This window comes from Rhinolophus ferrumequinum (assembly GCF_004115265.2).
Source record: "Rhinolophus ferrumequinum isolate MPI-CBG mRhiFer1 chromosome 5 unlocalized genomic scaffold, mRhiFer1_v1.p scaffold_110_arrow_ctg1, whole genome shotgun sequence".
NCBI classification, from domain to species: Eukaryota; Metazoa; Chordata; class Mammalia; order Chiroptera; family Rhinolophidae; genus Rhinolophus; species Rhinolophus ferrumequinum.
The window spans coordinates 8,206,507-8,224,513 of record NW_022680355.1 but is presented as its reverse complement, the minus strand read 5'-3'; the positions used below and the strand labels follow the sequence as shown (position 1 = coordinate 8,224,513).

The 18,007-nt window shown below is 37.5% G+C and overlaps 1 protein-coding gene across 1 annotated transcript in view; it reads left to right on the top strand.

The window, feature by feature from the left end:
- Positions 1 to 18,007, top strand: part of C5H10orf67 (chromosome 5 C10orf67 homolog) — a 109,964-nt gene that overhangs the window by 38,375 nt on the left and 53,582 nt on the right. Inside the window, exons 7-9 of the mRNA XM_033100524.1 lie at positions 1,354 to 1,501; positions 2,625 to 2,683; positions 10,261 to 10,326. Of these exons, the coding sequence (XP_032956415.1) occupies positions 1,354 to 1,501; positions 2,625 to 2,683; positions 10,261 to 10,326 (273 nt within the window). The remainder of the gene's footprint in view (positions 1 to 1,353; positions 1,502 to 2,624; positions 2,684 to 10,260; positions 10,327 to 18,007) is intronic.

Below are 18,007 nucleotides of genomic sequence, written 5' to 3'. Positions count from 1 at the left end.
GAAAATATTTTAATAATTTATTTCCAGCCATCTCCAAAGTTAAATAAAAGTACAATTCCAAAAGGAAAGCAGCATATTGGGAGGAATGATTTTGTTTTTGAGGAGAGATTTTATTTTGCATATTTGCAGCCATGACATTGCTGCAGAAAGAACAGGCTATAATTCATTTAAAAGTCACTTTAAAGTTCAAAAGTATTTCTAGTGTCTATTATTTTGAAGCAAGGCATATGGACCCTTCTATCTCTTCTAGCAGAATACAATGACTTTGAAGCATACTCTTTAATATTTTGAGATAGCATAATCAGTTTAATACTTTACCATTATGAAGCATACAGTTCTGCACCAGCTTCTCTAACCCATTACATCTTAATTTTTTAAATAATGTGTGGCAGTAAAATCTAGACAGCCATAAGCGAGTATATTCAGATGTTTTCAATAGCTTTGAAACAGACAAGAAGAGGAAGAAGAAAAGAAGAGTAGCTGTCCCAATAAGCTTCTATGGCATAAGAAAAAGCCTCTCCCATAATGGACATGGCAAGATTTAAACAAAAGACACACATAATAAAAATGTAAATGAGTTTGCTTTACTAAACTATAACTTTAAAGTCCTTTGTTGTAAGTTATCTTGAAACCTTCTTACAAGGTAATCGCTGTTTGCATAGAGATTTAAACCGAAGTCTTCAATAGCATTAAACGCCTGCACAGCCCCAGTGTGACAGGCATGCAAAGCCACGTTAATGTTCAGAATATGAATTGCCTCTGGGTGGCTCCTTCACCAAGCAGAAAACCAACTGTGTGGATATCCGTGTGCCTGATGGACTCCATGCGGCTCCCAGCCTGAAAACGTCACCACTTTGACATGTGATGTGCTCCTCATGACACTGGCAGCGCTGACACTGGGAAATGCCACAAAGGCAACAAGCCCCCTCCTTAACTGTGCACTTTGCCACCCCCTGGCGCTGCCGGTCCATGGTCTCCCCAGCCTGCCTAGTTACCAGAGGACAGCACTTCAGACACACACAGAGGGAAGTGTGGGTGGAGGGGCCCCAGCTGCCTCCCCGGACACAGCCTCCATAATGAATTGACCTGAATGATGAGGGCACACAAACAGTATGATATGCATTATTCCTGTCAATAAAATGTCCCCATGTGCTGTGGTCTTTGTACAGAATGTACTGCAGCCTTTCTTCCAGCAAGCTCTATTTAATGCCCTTCCTTTTTACTATTCATATTATAAGTGTGTAATAGAATTCAGAAAATTATATGATAGCTCTTCTGTATCTGTATTGTTTTGTGTTGCATATTTAAATCCTTGGCTCCCTGCTTTGAAATATGGAATTCCCCATCTTTCAGGACTATTTGGCTGAAGAGAGCAGCCCTGCAAAATCAATTCCAGAAAGGGAAACTTTGGAGTACAAACTAGAAAATGAGAGACTGCTTCAAATCATTTCAGAACTTGAAGAGGAAATCCAACTCAATCTAGCAGAAAATGCAGTATTAGGTAACACTTTAAAGTCATTTCTAAGAAAAATTTATACATTGGGCACTTCATATAATTCATAACTGTGTTTGTCTTTTCCAAACATACATTTGTTTGGTTATTTACATTTCATTTTGATAGCTATCTTTGACTTTTATTTAAGATGGCATTCCTTGCTTGGGACAGAGGATATTTTTTATATATAAAGATTATAATTAATACTCCTGAGCTATGCCATTTTAACTTAGGGTGATTTTTTTTCAAACCAAGCATTCTCCTCTGAAAAATGTGCCAGTCAACTCTCTAGTTCAGTTAAAAATATTATAAACAGAAACTTTTGCCAGTTTCTTTTTCATATGCTTAATAGATTACATAAAATTTATAACATTTAAATACTTAGGAATACTGATTGGGGTATGCTTTGTGGAGGAACAGAGTTAGTCCTTCATGAAAATATACTACAATTTGCTACTTAATTATCTTCAATTTTTGGTACAGATTTTGAGTACAAATTTTCATGTGTATACTTACACCGCTTTTTTTACATACCATAAAAATCGGTAAAAGTTGCATTTAAGTCAACAGACTTAGATTGCTTGAAAGTATTTCTTCACTTACTGTTATCTTTGTACTATGTTAATTATATAATGTTGCCCGTAGTCTTTAGTATGAAAAGCAACAAGTAAACAATAAAAAACATAGAAAAATATTAATAAAATAATTTGTATTACAATATCTTTTGAATATAAAATTATACCATGCCAATGTAGTTTCATTTCTCTTCTGATATGGTATAATAATGTACAATAATGCTTTTTTAGGTTTTGGTAGTTCTTACTGAGTCAGAAAGTGCCACCTGCTAAAGCACTATGTATGAGCTGTGACTAACAGCAAAAAGGTCCATTGCAAGTACTAATGAAAAGCTTTCAGCCCTTGGCCACACTTGAATCTTGAACTTAGCTCTCAATCCCTATCTGACCAGCCGTCTGAACAGCAGGAGGAAGGCTGTGAATGTCAAGGGCAGTTGTGAAGGTCACAGTCCTGCTAGGACTTGCGTCCACCATGCCTGCCAGCGGTGTACAGTTTGAATGCAGGGCATAAGCTTGTAATTTCATGGTTGGTCTCTTTCTCCTTTTGTTTATAGAATATGAAATTATAAGTTTGAAAGAGATGGCAGAAAAGAATCATAAAATCATTCAAAAGGTACTGTATTTTTTTTACATTGATAAATGACTCTTTTAAATTGAAATAGCCCAATTGGTGAAATGACACTGGGTCCCACTTGTCCTCTGATGTAAAGAAAAGTCGATTTCTATATTTAATCTCTCCCATTATTTGGATAGAGTCTCTAGTAATGAATAAGGATTCTGCCTTGAAATTGAATTAATGTATGGGTATATCTACCTTGTTGATTGTAAGGAATCAAAAAGTTATATGACACAGGGGGCCAAAGCTATGCTTGTGGAAAAATTATATTGTTAAGAGTGAACAGTCGTATTCTCAGATCAGATGTTGGCTTATGTTCATTTTACTGGATATGAATGAACTGGTTTATGTTACACAGGAAATCTGCATTTAGAACAGGGAATTCCCTTGGTCACTAAGATCAAGGTTTCCCAGAGCATTCCATGCAGCGGAGCCAGCAGTTCCTGCCCTGCGCACGCAGGCCAGAGGCTCCTGCTTTGTGCTTTCTTAGCTCTGTGTACCGCCCCCATTGTAGCTCTCGCAACACTTTTCTGTGAGGGTCAAGTCCTCCCTGCCGTCCTGTAAGCCCCACGAGGCCGGAAACTGTGCTATCTCAGTCTTTGGCATTGCCTTTGCTGAGCTCAGTGCCTGGCACACTTGAAAATACTCTTTAAGTCATTCAGAGAATGAGGATGTATTTAAAGTCCATAAAATCTGGCAGAATTTACAGATGAAAAAGTGTATTTACCTCCCTGAATCATTCCAAATAAACGTACATGCTTTCCACAAATGGAATCGAGTATCAATTTTTAAATAAAAATTAATTAAAATTAGATAAAATTACAAATTCAGTTCTTCAGTCGCACTGGCCACATTTCCAGAGCTCAGTTGCACCATGGGCCTAAGTTTAGGTTCAGATTTTAACCTGATTTTGTAATTCAGGATATTCTTAGGTTTTAGACAAAATGACCTCCAAGAACTGTGCTTTCAAGACATGGTTGTCCTTGTGGGTCAGAGTTGGGAGATGTATTCTATGATAACTGAATCCACCACGGGTTTTCGCAAAGTGATTTCATTTTCTTGTGCTTCACCCTATTTGCAGCGGTAATAGAGCAAATGCCCTTCTTACAGAGCTAACAACGGAGTCTGTGAACAGACAAGTTTAACCTTCTTGGCATCAACCGCTAAGGTTAAAAATGAAATCTCAGCTTTCTAGTTTCACTTAATAACCTACAAGGACACCTCACAGTTGATTTAAAAGTTTCTCAAGTTATTCACTCCATACTGTCACTAGTAGAGATAAGTTGTGTGTCATCTTACTGTTCCCTGTGAGGAGTACAAGGAATTAAAGCAAAAAAACAATCCCACCGTTAAGCCACCAGTTAGAAAGAAACATGGCCCATGAGTAACGCTGTGTGAGCTTAAACATTTCAGTTAAATGCTGCCTCAGCTTTCGAGGTCTGCACGCCCAGTGGTAGCTACTACTCACATGTGGCTACTAAACACCTGAATTGTGTCCAGTGCAACAGAGGAAACGGAGGAAATGAATTTTTAATTATATGTAATTTTCTTTTTTTTTTTGAAATTCACATTTAAAAACTGATACTTATTTCAGTTATTGGAAAATCTTGATGTATATTTTGAATAACTTGAGTATGAGAGTCTACTTTTTCATCTGTGAATTGTATGAATTCTAGATATAGATCAATGAAAACTTTTCTCTTTCTGATGAAAAGAGAAACAAACACACAAACAAAAGAACCCAGAACAACAAAAAAGAGACAAAAAGAAAAAAAACAAAAACAACCCCCCCCAAAAAAATAGCAAAAGGAAAAGCGTGTTTCCAATGCAAATTTAATCCCCAAATTGAAACGTGCTGTAAGTGAAAAATACACACTGGAGTTCAAAGACTTCGTGTAAGAAATGTGAAGTGTATCACTAATGATTTTTAATATCAATTATTATACATTAAAATGATAATAGTTTGGGATATATATTGGGATAAATAAACTGTATTATTAAAATGAATTTCACCTGTTTCTTTTACCTTTTTAACAGGCTACTGTAAAATTCAAAATTATATATGACTCAGATTACAGTTTTATTCAACATCTCTATTCTAGACAAATATAGCAGATCCCTAATCGGTTTGATTATTTTTTTATCTTCTTCTTTTTTTTAATATGCACAGGAACTCCACATAGCCACACTGAATATAGGTACAAATTACTGTTGAGCAGAAAGAATCTAGAACTCTAGGTTCCTGTTCCATTTCTGCCACTACAGCCCCTTGGGCCAGTCCCTTAACCTCCTTCGTTCTGTGTCTCCTTTACTGTGTGGATAGAATGTGATAATGTACATGAAAGTGCTTTGTCAACTGGAAAGCGTATCAAGAGTTTGTTGAGCAAATGAGAGCCGATATTTACTGGTTTATTTCCAATATCCTTCACAAAATCAATTAATTCAGCTATGTTTATCAGGTGTCTTTTGGTGCCAGGTGCTGGCTGCTCTACTGCTGAGACACCAAAAAAAAATCACACACACACACACACACACACATACACAGCCCTGCTGTGGAGGAAATCAAATCTAGAGGCAGAGACAAAACGATAGGGTGATGTGATAGGGAGAAGTATGCACATAGAGAAAAGATGCCTGGCTCTACCTGGAAGCTTCTGAAAGGCTTCTGTTCTGCACCTATCACTAGAGCTGAGTTTTCCAGGTAGATAAGAGGATGGAAGAGCTGGGTACAGAGTGGGAATGCATAAGGCGTGAAATATGTCTGTGGACCTGTTTGTGATTTGATACGGCTGGAGTATGAGGCAGGAATCTGTTGAGACCATGTGGTGAGAAATTGTGTTGGTGCAGGAAGAAGGGAAATCTGGGGTGTGGGGAAGAGGTAAGCAGGAAATGGAAGAATGGAAAGGGGAAGCTCAGAAGCCTCTGGGTAAGTCACGTGTTCCCTTTATTAGCCATGGATGCAATTACAAACAAGTTGAGTTGGGGACTAACTTTGAGGAGGTGGACCTCTCGCCATCTTTCTGGGCTAAGCACTATCAGTTATGGGATTCAGCAGTTTTTATGTTTTAATCCCATTAATCTAATTCCAGCTGTGGCCACAATAAGAATTTCCTTCTGGGAGGAAGACAAGCCAGCAGTGAGAGATTACAGTCCATGGTCTGACCGGCATCAGTATTCAGGGTGGCACAGATTATCCTGGGGGCACAGGGGCACACGCCCAGCTTGGGCGGTAAGGAGTCAGGGAAGGTGGGAGGAAAGACACTGAGCTGACTTCCAGAAGAGAGGTTAGAGTTTGGGGAAAGGATGTGAGGAGGTAGAAAGGGTCAGAAACATGTGAAAGGGAAGTGCCTGTGATTTGCTCTAGCTGAGTACGTGAGAATAACGGGTGGCGAGAAGCAGGGCACGTGGCAAAGGATTATTCTTCATGCTGAGGGGATTGAACAACATTCTGAGTGCACTGGGGAGCCCCGAACACCGAGGCAGGATGGGATTTGTGTTTCAGAAAGAAAACGAATGAGAGGGAGGGAAATCTGGAGCCAGAAAGACCAGTTTAAGGAAGGGAGGGAGGGAATGAGGTGGAGAGGGAGGACGGCTCAGTTAGTTAAGAGTTTACACGGTTAAGCTATGGAAACTATAAAGTCCTGAAACAGAAGGAGGGTAGTGACACTGGGGATGAAGGAGAGGGATGAATTCAAGAGATGATTAAGCAGCAAAAGCTATGGTCATTGATAAGCTTGGAGGCGGGAGAGAGAAAGGACAGAGAGTAGTGAAGGCTGGATAGCATGCAGATGAAAATGAGCTGAGGTTGGTTGCAGGGTGCCGAGCAGGAGAGTAGGTGGTGTCACGCAAGCCACGCAAGAGTCTCAGAAAGGAAGGAATCACTTTAGTGTGTCAAATGCTGCCCAGAGGGCAGGTGTGCTAATAGCTAAAAAGGGAAGATTGGACAGTTTAGCTTTGGCCACAAAATAACCCTGGTCATATCAACGAGAGTCATTTCCCTGGAACAGTGGGAGCAGTTGAGAAGTGGAGTGAATGCAGAAGTGGAGGCAGTGAGCATGGTTGGTCTATAGACATTTGGCAGTGGATGGCCAGGGAGACGAGGGGAGTATTTGGAAGGGTTATGGGGCTGACAGAGGAATTTTTTTAAAAGGTGAAGCTAGAGAATTTTTAAATGATATCAATGGAAAGAAGAATGAGATGGTAAAAACACAACAAAGAGAGATCACTGATGAAGGCAGATCTAGGGAGGTAGGGTCGGGGCTAATGGCCTGATGTTTCCTGGTAACTGACACCCATTAGAAACTTGGTGACACTTCTTTTCAGACCAAGGTATGATGACTCAACACAAAATATTTTCCTTTCCTTCCACCTCTCTCCTTCCTTTTCTTTCTCTAAACCTGCTGTTCAACCTCTCACACCTTCAACTACACCCTTCACCCCGTTCATCTGGCCAGTCCCCAGGATCCTCCAGCCCCGCTCAGGGACTGCCCTGTGCTGCTGGAGACAATTCAAGATGGGGTCTTAACCCAGAATAGCTGTGCCCTCCCTCTGCCTATGATTCCACTTGGATCTAATTAGCACCCTTTCTTACTACCCACTACAGCTCTTCCAGTCTTCACTACTTTTTCTCAATTCCCATATCCACCTCTACACTATTTCCTAATTCACAGAGAACATAGCAGATACTTGGATTTTTTTTCTCCTTGGCACTCTCTTACTCTGTCACTTAGCTTACTTAGCGTTACCTTTACTCCTTGTCATCAGAAGAGGGGACATTCTTCTTTGCCCTCACTCTTCCTTCCACCTATTTGCCTGACTCCATCTCTTCCTTCTTTGTGTTCTGGGACTGTTCTTCATCAGCCTTTTTCTTGTGCTTTTAAAATTTCGCTCTAGCCTACAGACATAATCAAAGCCCACAGTTCTTCAAATATCATTTAAAAGAAAACCAGCCCCTTCTTCCCTCCCCTGCGGCTAGTTTTTTCTGTTGATCAGGTCACAATGAGGTTCATATTGCCCTTCATCCTTTCCAGTCTTTTTCCTTCTTGAATTTTCTGCTGTGCATGACAGAACTACACGCCTTGTCACAGATGCCTTCTGCAGCAATGTTTGTTTCTGATTTTTCCCATACTTCTTCATCTATTCCTAAGCAATGTCTGTCAGTGGCTTCTCCTCCATCTTCCACTGAAATAGTATTCCTGAGGATTCTATTTACCTTTGGTCTTATTGTTTTCTCTCCAGCTGGCCTGAGACTCTCCCGTAACTGGCACACATCTTTACCAGTGACTTCTATACCTTCCCCTTCTGCTTCAGGTTTTCCCTGAACATCACATCCTTAATTTCAACTGTCCTCATCCTCACTTTCAATGGTACATGCACTGGGGAAGACGTCGTTGACTGTACCCACATCCCTGGGACTATTTGCTTCCTTCAGGTTAGGAATTATGTCTTATCTTTATATCCCAATGAGCCTTCAAAAATATTTGTTGAAAAATGCTGTACATGTTCCTCAACCCAATGTCAAAACTTGAACTCATTATCCCTCGAATCTGGACTGCGCTGTGCTCCTCATTTAAATTAATGAAATTGTCATCTGTCCAGAGGACCAAATGACAAATCTAGGGTCATTCTCTGTTGTCTCCTTCATACCTCATATATAGTTGGTCACTAGGCCTGTCGACTTGCCTTCCAAATTTATCTCAAATCCTCTTTCTCTGTAAAAACATTGCCACAGACTTAGTAGAGGCCCTCATCATTTCCATAGATTCTTCATTTTCCTGTCTCCATTCTCTTTCTTTTTCAAATCTAACTTCCACACTGCTGCCATAGTAATCTAGGATCCTAATCTAATGTGCTAAAACTAAAACCTTCAATGGCTTCTCATTGCCTTCAGTATAAAACCAGGCCACCCAAAGATGTACTGAGCCATTTTTAAATGCCGGGGACAACTAAGCACTTTCATATTTGCTACTCAAATTCTTCCCACAACAACTCTTTGCAGTAGGCTTTTTGATCCTGATTTTACAGATGAGAAAACTAAGTCTTGAAGCATAGAATTAACTTAGCTACACAGCTAGTAAGGAGCAGAGCTTTGATTTGAAACAACTGCTGTTCTCGTTACGTCATTCTGCCTTCCCTCCTAATCGTGGTGAGCAAGGCCCCTCACAGTGTCGCGCTGGATCTCCTTCCCCGCTCACTCCCTGCCATTCCTGAGAGTATGCACCCTGGATCCCATAACATCAAACTTTTCCCAGTTCCTCCATTACTCCATGCTTTTCTGTGGTCGCACTGCAGTTTTGTTGGCCGTTTTCTATGCCTTCCTCCTCCAGCTTGTTGAATTTCTACATGCGGTATTCTTCAAAACCTTTGTCAAATGGAACTTCTCCTATAAGAATAAGCGTGTCTTATTATAATTATGGTTACCATGTTATGTGGATTCTTATGTTTTTTGACTACCCAAAGATTTGATTTATTAACATTTTTTCTTACGTTTTATAGTTGTTATTTTCACATTGCTCTCCCACCATGCTGTAGATGCCGCAGGGGAAGGGATCTGTTCTAGTTCAGTTTTGAACTTCTATAGTTGAACAAAATGCCTGGCATTTAAAAGGTGTTCCACACATGTTTATTAAATTAATAAATATATGAATTAATTGAATTGAATATATGTCAAAACCAAGGGTTGAATTTTATTAATGCATATATCACACGCAAATTTAAAATACTGACGCAAGTCATGAGTACAATGGCCCTGCAATATATGCTTTGTTGGCTATTTTCAATTGCTATGAATATGGCTTGATAAGCATATGTATATGGCACAAAAAACTAAAATAAGAGAAATGGATTATATAAAGAGAAAAGCAAAATTGCTCTTTTTGATAACCTAAGACTTGCTTTATTACCTATTGATGTCACATTTTTGGGGGCTGAGATGAGGAAAGTTGTCAATAAATTGGCATTTTCTGTGTATATTTTGCTTGCTTATATAATAAAAATATAATAATTATATGATAACATATTATCACATGGTGATCTGTACACATTTCATTTTTTCTTTGATCATATTGAGATCCATTTTTCTCATTCAGAATCAAAATATATTTCACTAAGTTTTATTGAGGAGGAATTTCAGGTGGTCTGTTTTTTTGTGTTTTTTTTAAATAAATTTTATTGGGGAATATTGGGGGACAGTGGGTGTCTCCAGGGCCCATCAGCTCCAAGTCGTTATCCCTCAATCTAGTTGTGGAGGGCGCAGCTCAGCTCCAAGTCCAGTTGCTGTTTTCAATCTTTAGTTGCAGGGGGCGCAGCCCACCATCCCATGTGGGAATTGAACCGGCAACCTTGTGTTAAGAGCTCGAGCTCTAACCAACTGAGCCATCCTGCTGCCCCTCCGGAAGCTTAGTGGCAGCTCATTGTCTTCAATCTAGTTGTGGAGGGCGCAGCTCACTGGCCCATGTGGGAATTGAACCACCATCTGTGTTGTTCAGAGCTCGTGCTCTAACCAACTAAGCCATCAGGCCGTCCCCATCAGTTAGTCTGTTTTTTAATCAAAATGTAATGTCCTTCTCTTTCAGTTAACTGAGGGTAGAGACAAATTACGGCTTGAGCTTGAAACTGAAAAATCATTAGTTCAAGAAATGGTAAGTTTATTTATATTATTTCCTAATAATTTTGAATTCAGGAATATAATTTAATCACAAAATTTTATTAACTGTATTTGTAACTGTTTTTTATGAACTATTCATTTTACCTTTATCAATAATCTAAGTGCATGCATAATTACAAACATATAAAAATGATAGTTTCAGTATTACTATAATAAATATACTTACTATGTAGAAGAGTCTATATAAGAAATAGTATTACAATTTAAAGCAGTGTACAGAATTTTTAAATTTTATCATGGAGATGAAAAAAACAAATATGGGAGCCCAATATTTTGAAGGATTTGCTATTTTTAGTTACAAATTGCTATAAGTGACAACAAAAAAAGAGCCCAGCTAGATATTTTGGCATTCTGTGTTAGTCTCATAAGAAAACACTGCCTTTTTATGTTCTTTTAAGAGAAGTTTCCAGACGGCTGGTCTTTTATTTTATCAGTTGACTACCGGCCCCCCAGACTCCCCCCACCCCACCCCCCGCCCAGCTTATGGGGTTGTACTTTGGCTTTCAACTGATCACCACTAGTATGTCTTTGTTACAGTAAACTGACTGTGTTTATTATAATCAAAAATAAAACACAGCTTGACTTGCGTTCTAAATGTGCTTGAAAAGAATATGATACTGTTTAGAAGAGAAAAGGTTGTTCGTAGGAAATCAACACCACTTCAGATATTGAAACATTCCCTTTTTTACAGCTTGTCACACTTTGTGCCAAGTCATGACTGTTTCCCTAACGCTGTTTTGTTACTCTCGGCACCATGTGTTTTGGGTTCCTTGTCATAGAAATTAATGCAAAACAATGCTCTGGGACTACAATAAAGCCTTCTATGAAACCAACTTGTGAATGCAGGCAAGGAAAAAAATGATGGTTAGCTAGTCACAGAAACCATGCATTAATAAATATGTTATTTTGAACACTTTACTTTTAAATACCTGGCATATAAAAATCGTCTCCATTATTCGAGTATACTTGGTGGATCTCTTCTGCCCCACCCCCACCCTCTTCTGTCATTCCCCCAAAGTCCAGGAGTTGCTTCTGAAAATAAACAACTACATGTGCGCATTCTCATTAAAATGTAAAGTGCTTTTATAGAGTGGGCAGCAAATGTTATATTGTCAGTTTATCAGCAGTGTTAGAGAAGAATTTAAACTACTTAATCAGAAAGTTTGTGCCTATACTATGAACAAACAGACCCCATAGTTTTTGAATCACTTTGCCTCTTTATTTGAACTGTAAGCAGTTAACCGGTGCTATTGTATTGCCCACAGGGGAACCAATCACGTTTTATTTTGTTGTTTAGAAGTTTGTTGAGCAGCACGCTGGTTGCCAAGCAGCAAGATCTTGCATCACAAACCCTATGGCAGCACAAGAGCCTCAGTACCTCAGAACTAGTTTGGGGGGTGGGGATCCACGTTTTCAGTGGAGGGAGTGAGTAAGCTTAAGGTTCTTCTTATAACCAAGGTTTCCATGGCATACCTTTGGGCCCAGCGAGGTCACTATTTGGTGCCTCCTACCCCCCACCAAGGCATTCTGTTATTCACTGGGAGGGAGGTTGGCTTTGTGGCTATTTGGGCTTCCTTTGTTTCTTGCCAGAGTGCTTTTAACCAGGAATGAAGATTTGTGATTTTGCCTAGATGGAGAAGTGGGAGAAGGATGAATGACCAGAGTCATTTTGTAAAAATTAAAAAACTTTCTCACTGAAGGGTTTTTGTTCCATGCTTGCCTATTACGTTTTCCAATACAGTTTATTTTCTGACCTATTAAGAGCCTAGTTTAATTCAAAGAGCCCATGGTACAAAGGCATGATCAATACGTATAGGTAAGCAATGAAACAGAGAACGGTTGTATCCTTAGATTGCCTTTAGAGGAAACATGTGAAATAATTTTATATCTTCCTGTGATTCCTATGCTTATTTATCATTTCTCTTTTTTTAATTGAAGTATAATTGCCATATAACATTGTATTAATTTTACGTGTGCAACAAAATGATTATGATTTGGCATTTGTATATATTGTGAAATGATTATCACAGTAACTTGAGTTAACATCACCACGTAAAGTTATGAAACTTTGTTTCTCATCGTAAGAACTTTTAAGATTTACTCTACTAGCAACTTTCAAATATACAATACAATATTATTAACTATAGTCATCGCACTGTACTTTACATCTCCTGGACTTATTTGTTCTATAACTGGAAGTTTGTACCCTTTGACCATCACTTATTTCGCCCACCTCCCCATCCTCTGACTCTGGCAACCACCAGTCTGTCCTAGGAGTTAGTTTTTTGTTGTTGTTTGGTTTTTGTTTTTGTTTTTCTTCTTTATAAGATTCCACATATAAATAAGATCATACAGTATTTGTCTTGCTCTGTCTGACTTATTTCACTTAGCCCAATACCCTCTAGGTCCATCTATATTGTCCCAAATGGCAAGATTTCCTTATTTTCTTATGGCTAAATAGTACTCCATTGTGTGTGTGTGTGTGTGTGTGTGTGTGTGTGTGTGTGTGTGTGTGTAATGACAATTAAGTTTGCAAATTCATCATAGAAAAAGTGCTACATACCTCATTACTGAATATCACTACGGTCATCTTCAAAGTACTCCCCTTGGGAAGCTATCTATATACTGACGCCAGCACCTAGTTCACCCTTCAAAGCAATTTTGGAAATCTTTTTCTGGAATGGCCATCAGAGCTATTGTTGTATTTATTACCCTTGAGGTCCTGAATGTCATCAAAATGTTGCTTTCAATATTTCCTTTATCTTCCAGTAAAAAAAAAAAAAAGTAAGTGGGGGCCATATCAGGTGAGTAGGGAGGGTGTTCCAATGCAGTTATTTGTTTACTGCTAAAGACTCCCTCACAGACAGTGCATGTGAGCTGGTGCATTGATGCAAGAGCCATGAATTGTTGGTGAAAAGTTCAGGTCATTTTCATCTAACTTTTTCAGGCAGCCTTTTCAGCACTTCCAAATAGTAAACTTGATTAACTTTTTTTCATTTGGTACAAATTCATAATGAATAATCCCTCTGATATTAAAAAAAGGTTAGCAACATCGTTTTGACTTTTGATTTGGACTGACGAAACTTTTTTGGTCGTGGAGAACTGGCTGACTTCCATTATGCACTTTGACGCTTTGTTGCAGGTTATTGGTACACCCATGTTTCATCACCAGTGATAACACTGCCCAAAACATTGTCTTGCCTCTCGAAAAGGTCTTGGCAAACTTTGACTCGCCTTTGCTTTTGTTCATCAGTGAGCTCCTTTGGGACCATTTATGCACACACCTTTCTCATGCCAAGATTTTCAAATATTTTCTCCTATTCAATAGGTAGGCTGCCTTTTCATTTTGTTGTTTCTTTTGCTGTGTAGAAGCTTTTTAGTTTGATGTACTCCCACTTGTTTTTTATTTATATGATATCTAAAGCTATCATATCAAAAAAAAAGAAGAAAAAATCATTGATAAGACCCAGTCAAGAAGGTTCCCCCTATATTTTCTTCTAGGAGTTTTATGGTATGACCTGAGTCTTACATTTAAGTCTTTGATTCATTTTGAGTTTATCTTCATGAGTGGTGCAAGATAGAGGTGTAATTTTACTCTTTTACATGTAAATATCCAGTTTTCCCAGCACCATTTATTCAAGAGACTGTCTTTTCTCCATTAACTATTCTTGGCTGCCTTGTCAGGTATTATTAGTTGACCATAAAAGCTTAGGTTTATTTCTAGGTTTTTATTCTGTTACATTGGTCTATGTGTCTGCTTTTATGCTAGTTCCATACTGTTTTGGTTACTATGGCTTTATAATATGGTTTGAAATCCTACTTTGCTGTTTTTTCTCATGATTGATTTCGCTCTGGGGGGTCTTTTATGGTTCCATATAAAGTTTAGGATTTTCTTTCTACTTCTGTAAAAGGTGCCATTGGAATCTTGATAAGGATTACACTGGATCTACATACAATCTACTAAAAATGGCTTTGAGCAGTATGGACATTTTAACAATATTAATTATCCCAATCCATGAACATGGTATTTTTCCATTTATGTCTTATTCAGTTTCCTTCATCAAAGACTTGCACATAAATGTTCAGACCAGTTTTATTTATAAAAATACAAAAGCTAGAAACAGCCCTAATGTCTATTAATAGATGAATGAATGAATAACTTTTATCTACCCAGGGAAATACTGCTCAGCAGTAAAAGGAATGGATTACCCCTATACACAACAACAGGGATGAATCTCAAAATAATTATGTTGAGTGAAAGAAGCCAGACACAATACAAAATACATTTGTACAGTCCAATTTATTTGAAATTCTTTTTTTTATTCTTTTTTTTATTTTTTTTTATTTTATTTATTTATTTATTTATTTTTATTTGAAATTCTTGAAAATGCAAACGAATATTTACTGACAGCAAGCAGATCAGTGGTTGCCTGGTAACGGGATACGAGAGTGTGGGAGGTTGTCTTACAAAGAGGCATACGGAAACTTTTGGGAGTGGCAGATATGTTCATTATCTTGATTTCAGTCATGACTTCACAAGTCACAAAGTTGACAAAGTCTGAGTATCCAAAAAAATATAAATACCTCCCAAAAATCAATTTAGTAAAAGACATCCAATCCAATAGAAAAATAGGCAGAGTTGACAAGTAGTAATTCAGATGAGGAATGTAGAAAAATATATCCAACCTCATTAATATTCAGTGAAACAAATTAAAGCCATAAAGAAATATTATCACCCACGCCAGATTGGTTAAAAAAAAAAATTAAGTCCTACAATACTAAGTGTTGGCAAAGTTGTAAAGAAATGGGAACTTTCATGTGGCGGTTGGAGTAAAAGTTAGTAGAATTAATTTTGACAATTTTTAGGAAAATTATCTATTAATGTTTTAGTGGTTTATTAAAAAGACTGATGTTATTTCTTTCTTAAGTGTTTGATAGATTTCACCACTGAAACTATCTGGGCCTAGAGTTTTCTTTATGAGAATCTTTTTAATAATGGATTTATTTTCTTTAATAGCTATAGAGCTATTCATATTTTCTATTTCATTTTACATCAGTTTTGTTAGGTTGTACTATTCGATTTCTCCATTGATTTAATTATGAATTTGTTGCTATGAGGTTTTCCATAATATTCTCTTATTATCCTTCTGATATCTTTAGGATCTGAAATAATAAACCCTCTTTCATTCCTGATTTTTGTAAATTATGTTCTTGATCAGTCTAGTTGGGGGGTTATCAATTTTGCTGATCTTTTCAAGAAATTAATTTTGGGCAAAGGACCTGAATAGACATTTCTCCAAAGAGGACATGCAGATGGCCAATAGACACATGAAAAGATGCTCAACATCACTAATCATCAGAGAAATGCAAATAAAAGCCACAATGAGATATCACCTCACACCTGTCAGAATGGCTATCGCCAATAAATCAATAAACAAGTGTTGGTGAGAATGCTGAGAAAACAACTCTTTTTTTTTCTTAATTTTTTATTTGGGAAGGGAACAGGACTTTATTGGGGAACAGTGTGTACTTCCAGGACTTTTTTTCCAATTCAAGTTGTTGTCCTTTCAATCTTAGTTGTGGAGGGTGCTTCTTGGCTCCAGGTCCAGTTGCCGTTGCTAGTTGCAGGGGGCGCAGCCCACCATCCCTTGCGGGAGTCGAACCAGCAATCTTGTGGTTGAGAGGACGCACTCCAACCAACTGAGCCATCCAGGAGCTCAGCGGCAGCTCAGCTCAAGGTACCATATTCAATTTTAGTTGCAGGGGGCGCTGCCCACCATCCCTTGTGGGACTCGAGGAATTGAACTGGCAATTGTGGTTGAGATTATTTCCCTGGGTAGATAAAAGTTATTCATTCATTCAACTATTAATAGACATTAGGGCTGTTTCTAGCTTTTGTATTTTTATAAATAAAACTGGTCTGAACATTTATGTGCAAGTCTTTGATGAAGGAAACTGAATAAGACATAAATGGAAAAATACCATGTTCATGGATTGGGATAATTAATATTGTTCCTTGTGGTTGAGAGCCCACTGGCCCATGTGGGAATCGAACTGGCAGCCTTCGGAGTTAGGAGCATGGAGCTCCAACCGCCTGAGCCACCGGGCCAGCCCAAAAACAGAACTCTTGTTCATTGTTGGTAGAATTGCAAACTGATGCAGCTACTATGGAAAACAGTATGGAGGTTCCTCAAAAAATTAAAAATAGAACTACCTTATGACCTAGCAATTCCACTCCTGGGTATTTATCCAAAGAAATCCAATACACTAATTCAAAAAGATATATGCATCGTTATGTTCATTGTAGTGTTGTTTACAATAGCCAAGCTATGGAATCAACCTTAGTGCTCATCAATAGATAAAGAAGAGGTGGTACATACATACAATACAGTATTACTTGGTGACGAAAAGAATGAAATGTTACCATTTGTGATAACATAGATAGACACAGGGGTTATTATTAAGTAAAATAAGTAAGACAGTGAAAGACAAATACCATATGACGTCACTTATATGTGGAATCTAAAGAACAAAATAAATGAATAAACAAAACAGAAACAGACCCATAGATACATAAAACAAACTGATGGTTACTAGATGGGAGGGAGTTTGGGGGACTAGGTAAGAAAGATGAGGGGATTAAGAAGTACAGATTGGTAGTAATAAGACTCACAGAGATGTATAGTATGGAGAATAATAATAATACTGTAAAAACTATGTATAATGTCAGATGGGTATTAGACTTATTGGGGGATCATTTCATAAGTTAAATAAATGTCTAAACACTATGCTGTACACCTGGAAATAATATAAAGTAATATTGAATGTCAGCTATAATTTAAAAAGAATAGTCTCAGGAATATACAGTACAGCATAGGGAATATAGTCAATAATATTCTAATAACTACAGTGTCAGACGGGTAATAGACTTATTGGGGTTATCACATTGAGAGTTATATAAATGTCTAATCACTATGTTATTTTGTATACCTGAAATTAATTTAAAAAATTAGTTTTGGCTGTATTTTCACTATTTTTTATTTCATTGATATCTGCTCTGATCTTTATCCTGGTTCCCCTTCTAATTACTTTTTGTTTACTTTGCTTTTTTTTTCCTACTTTCTTAGTGTGTAACCTTAATCTGGTTATTGATTTCAGACTTTTTATTATTTTTAATATGAGCACTATTAATTCCTTTTTCAGCACTATCACATGCATCACACAAATTTTGATATCCTGTATTTTCATTCAGTTTGGAGTATTTTATAAATTCTGATTTTCCTTGTGATTTATAACTGTTTTGTTTAATTTATAAATATTAGTGATTTTTCTAGATGTATTTTTGTTATTTATTTCATTTAATTCCATTGTGATCAGAGAACATTCTCTGTATGATTTTATTCTTTTAAAATTTATTGACAGTTATTATATGGCCAAACAATACATAGTCTATCATGGGACTATACTATATATACTTGAAAATAATTTGTATTCTGCAGTTGTTGGGTGTTACCAATTAGATTAAGGCAGTCATAGTGTTTTTCAGGTAATCTATATGTCTATTTTTTTTCTGTATTTCTGTCAATTGCTAAGAAAAGGTGTTTTTTTTTTCTCTATATAATTTTGCCATTTTTTATTTCATGTATTTTAAAGCT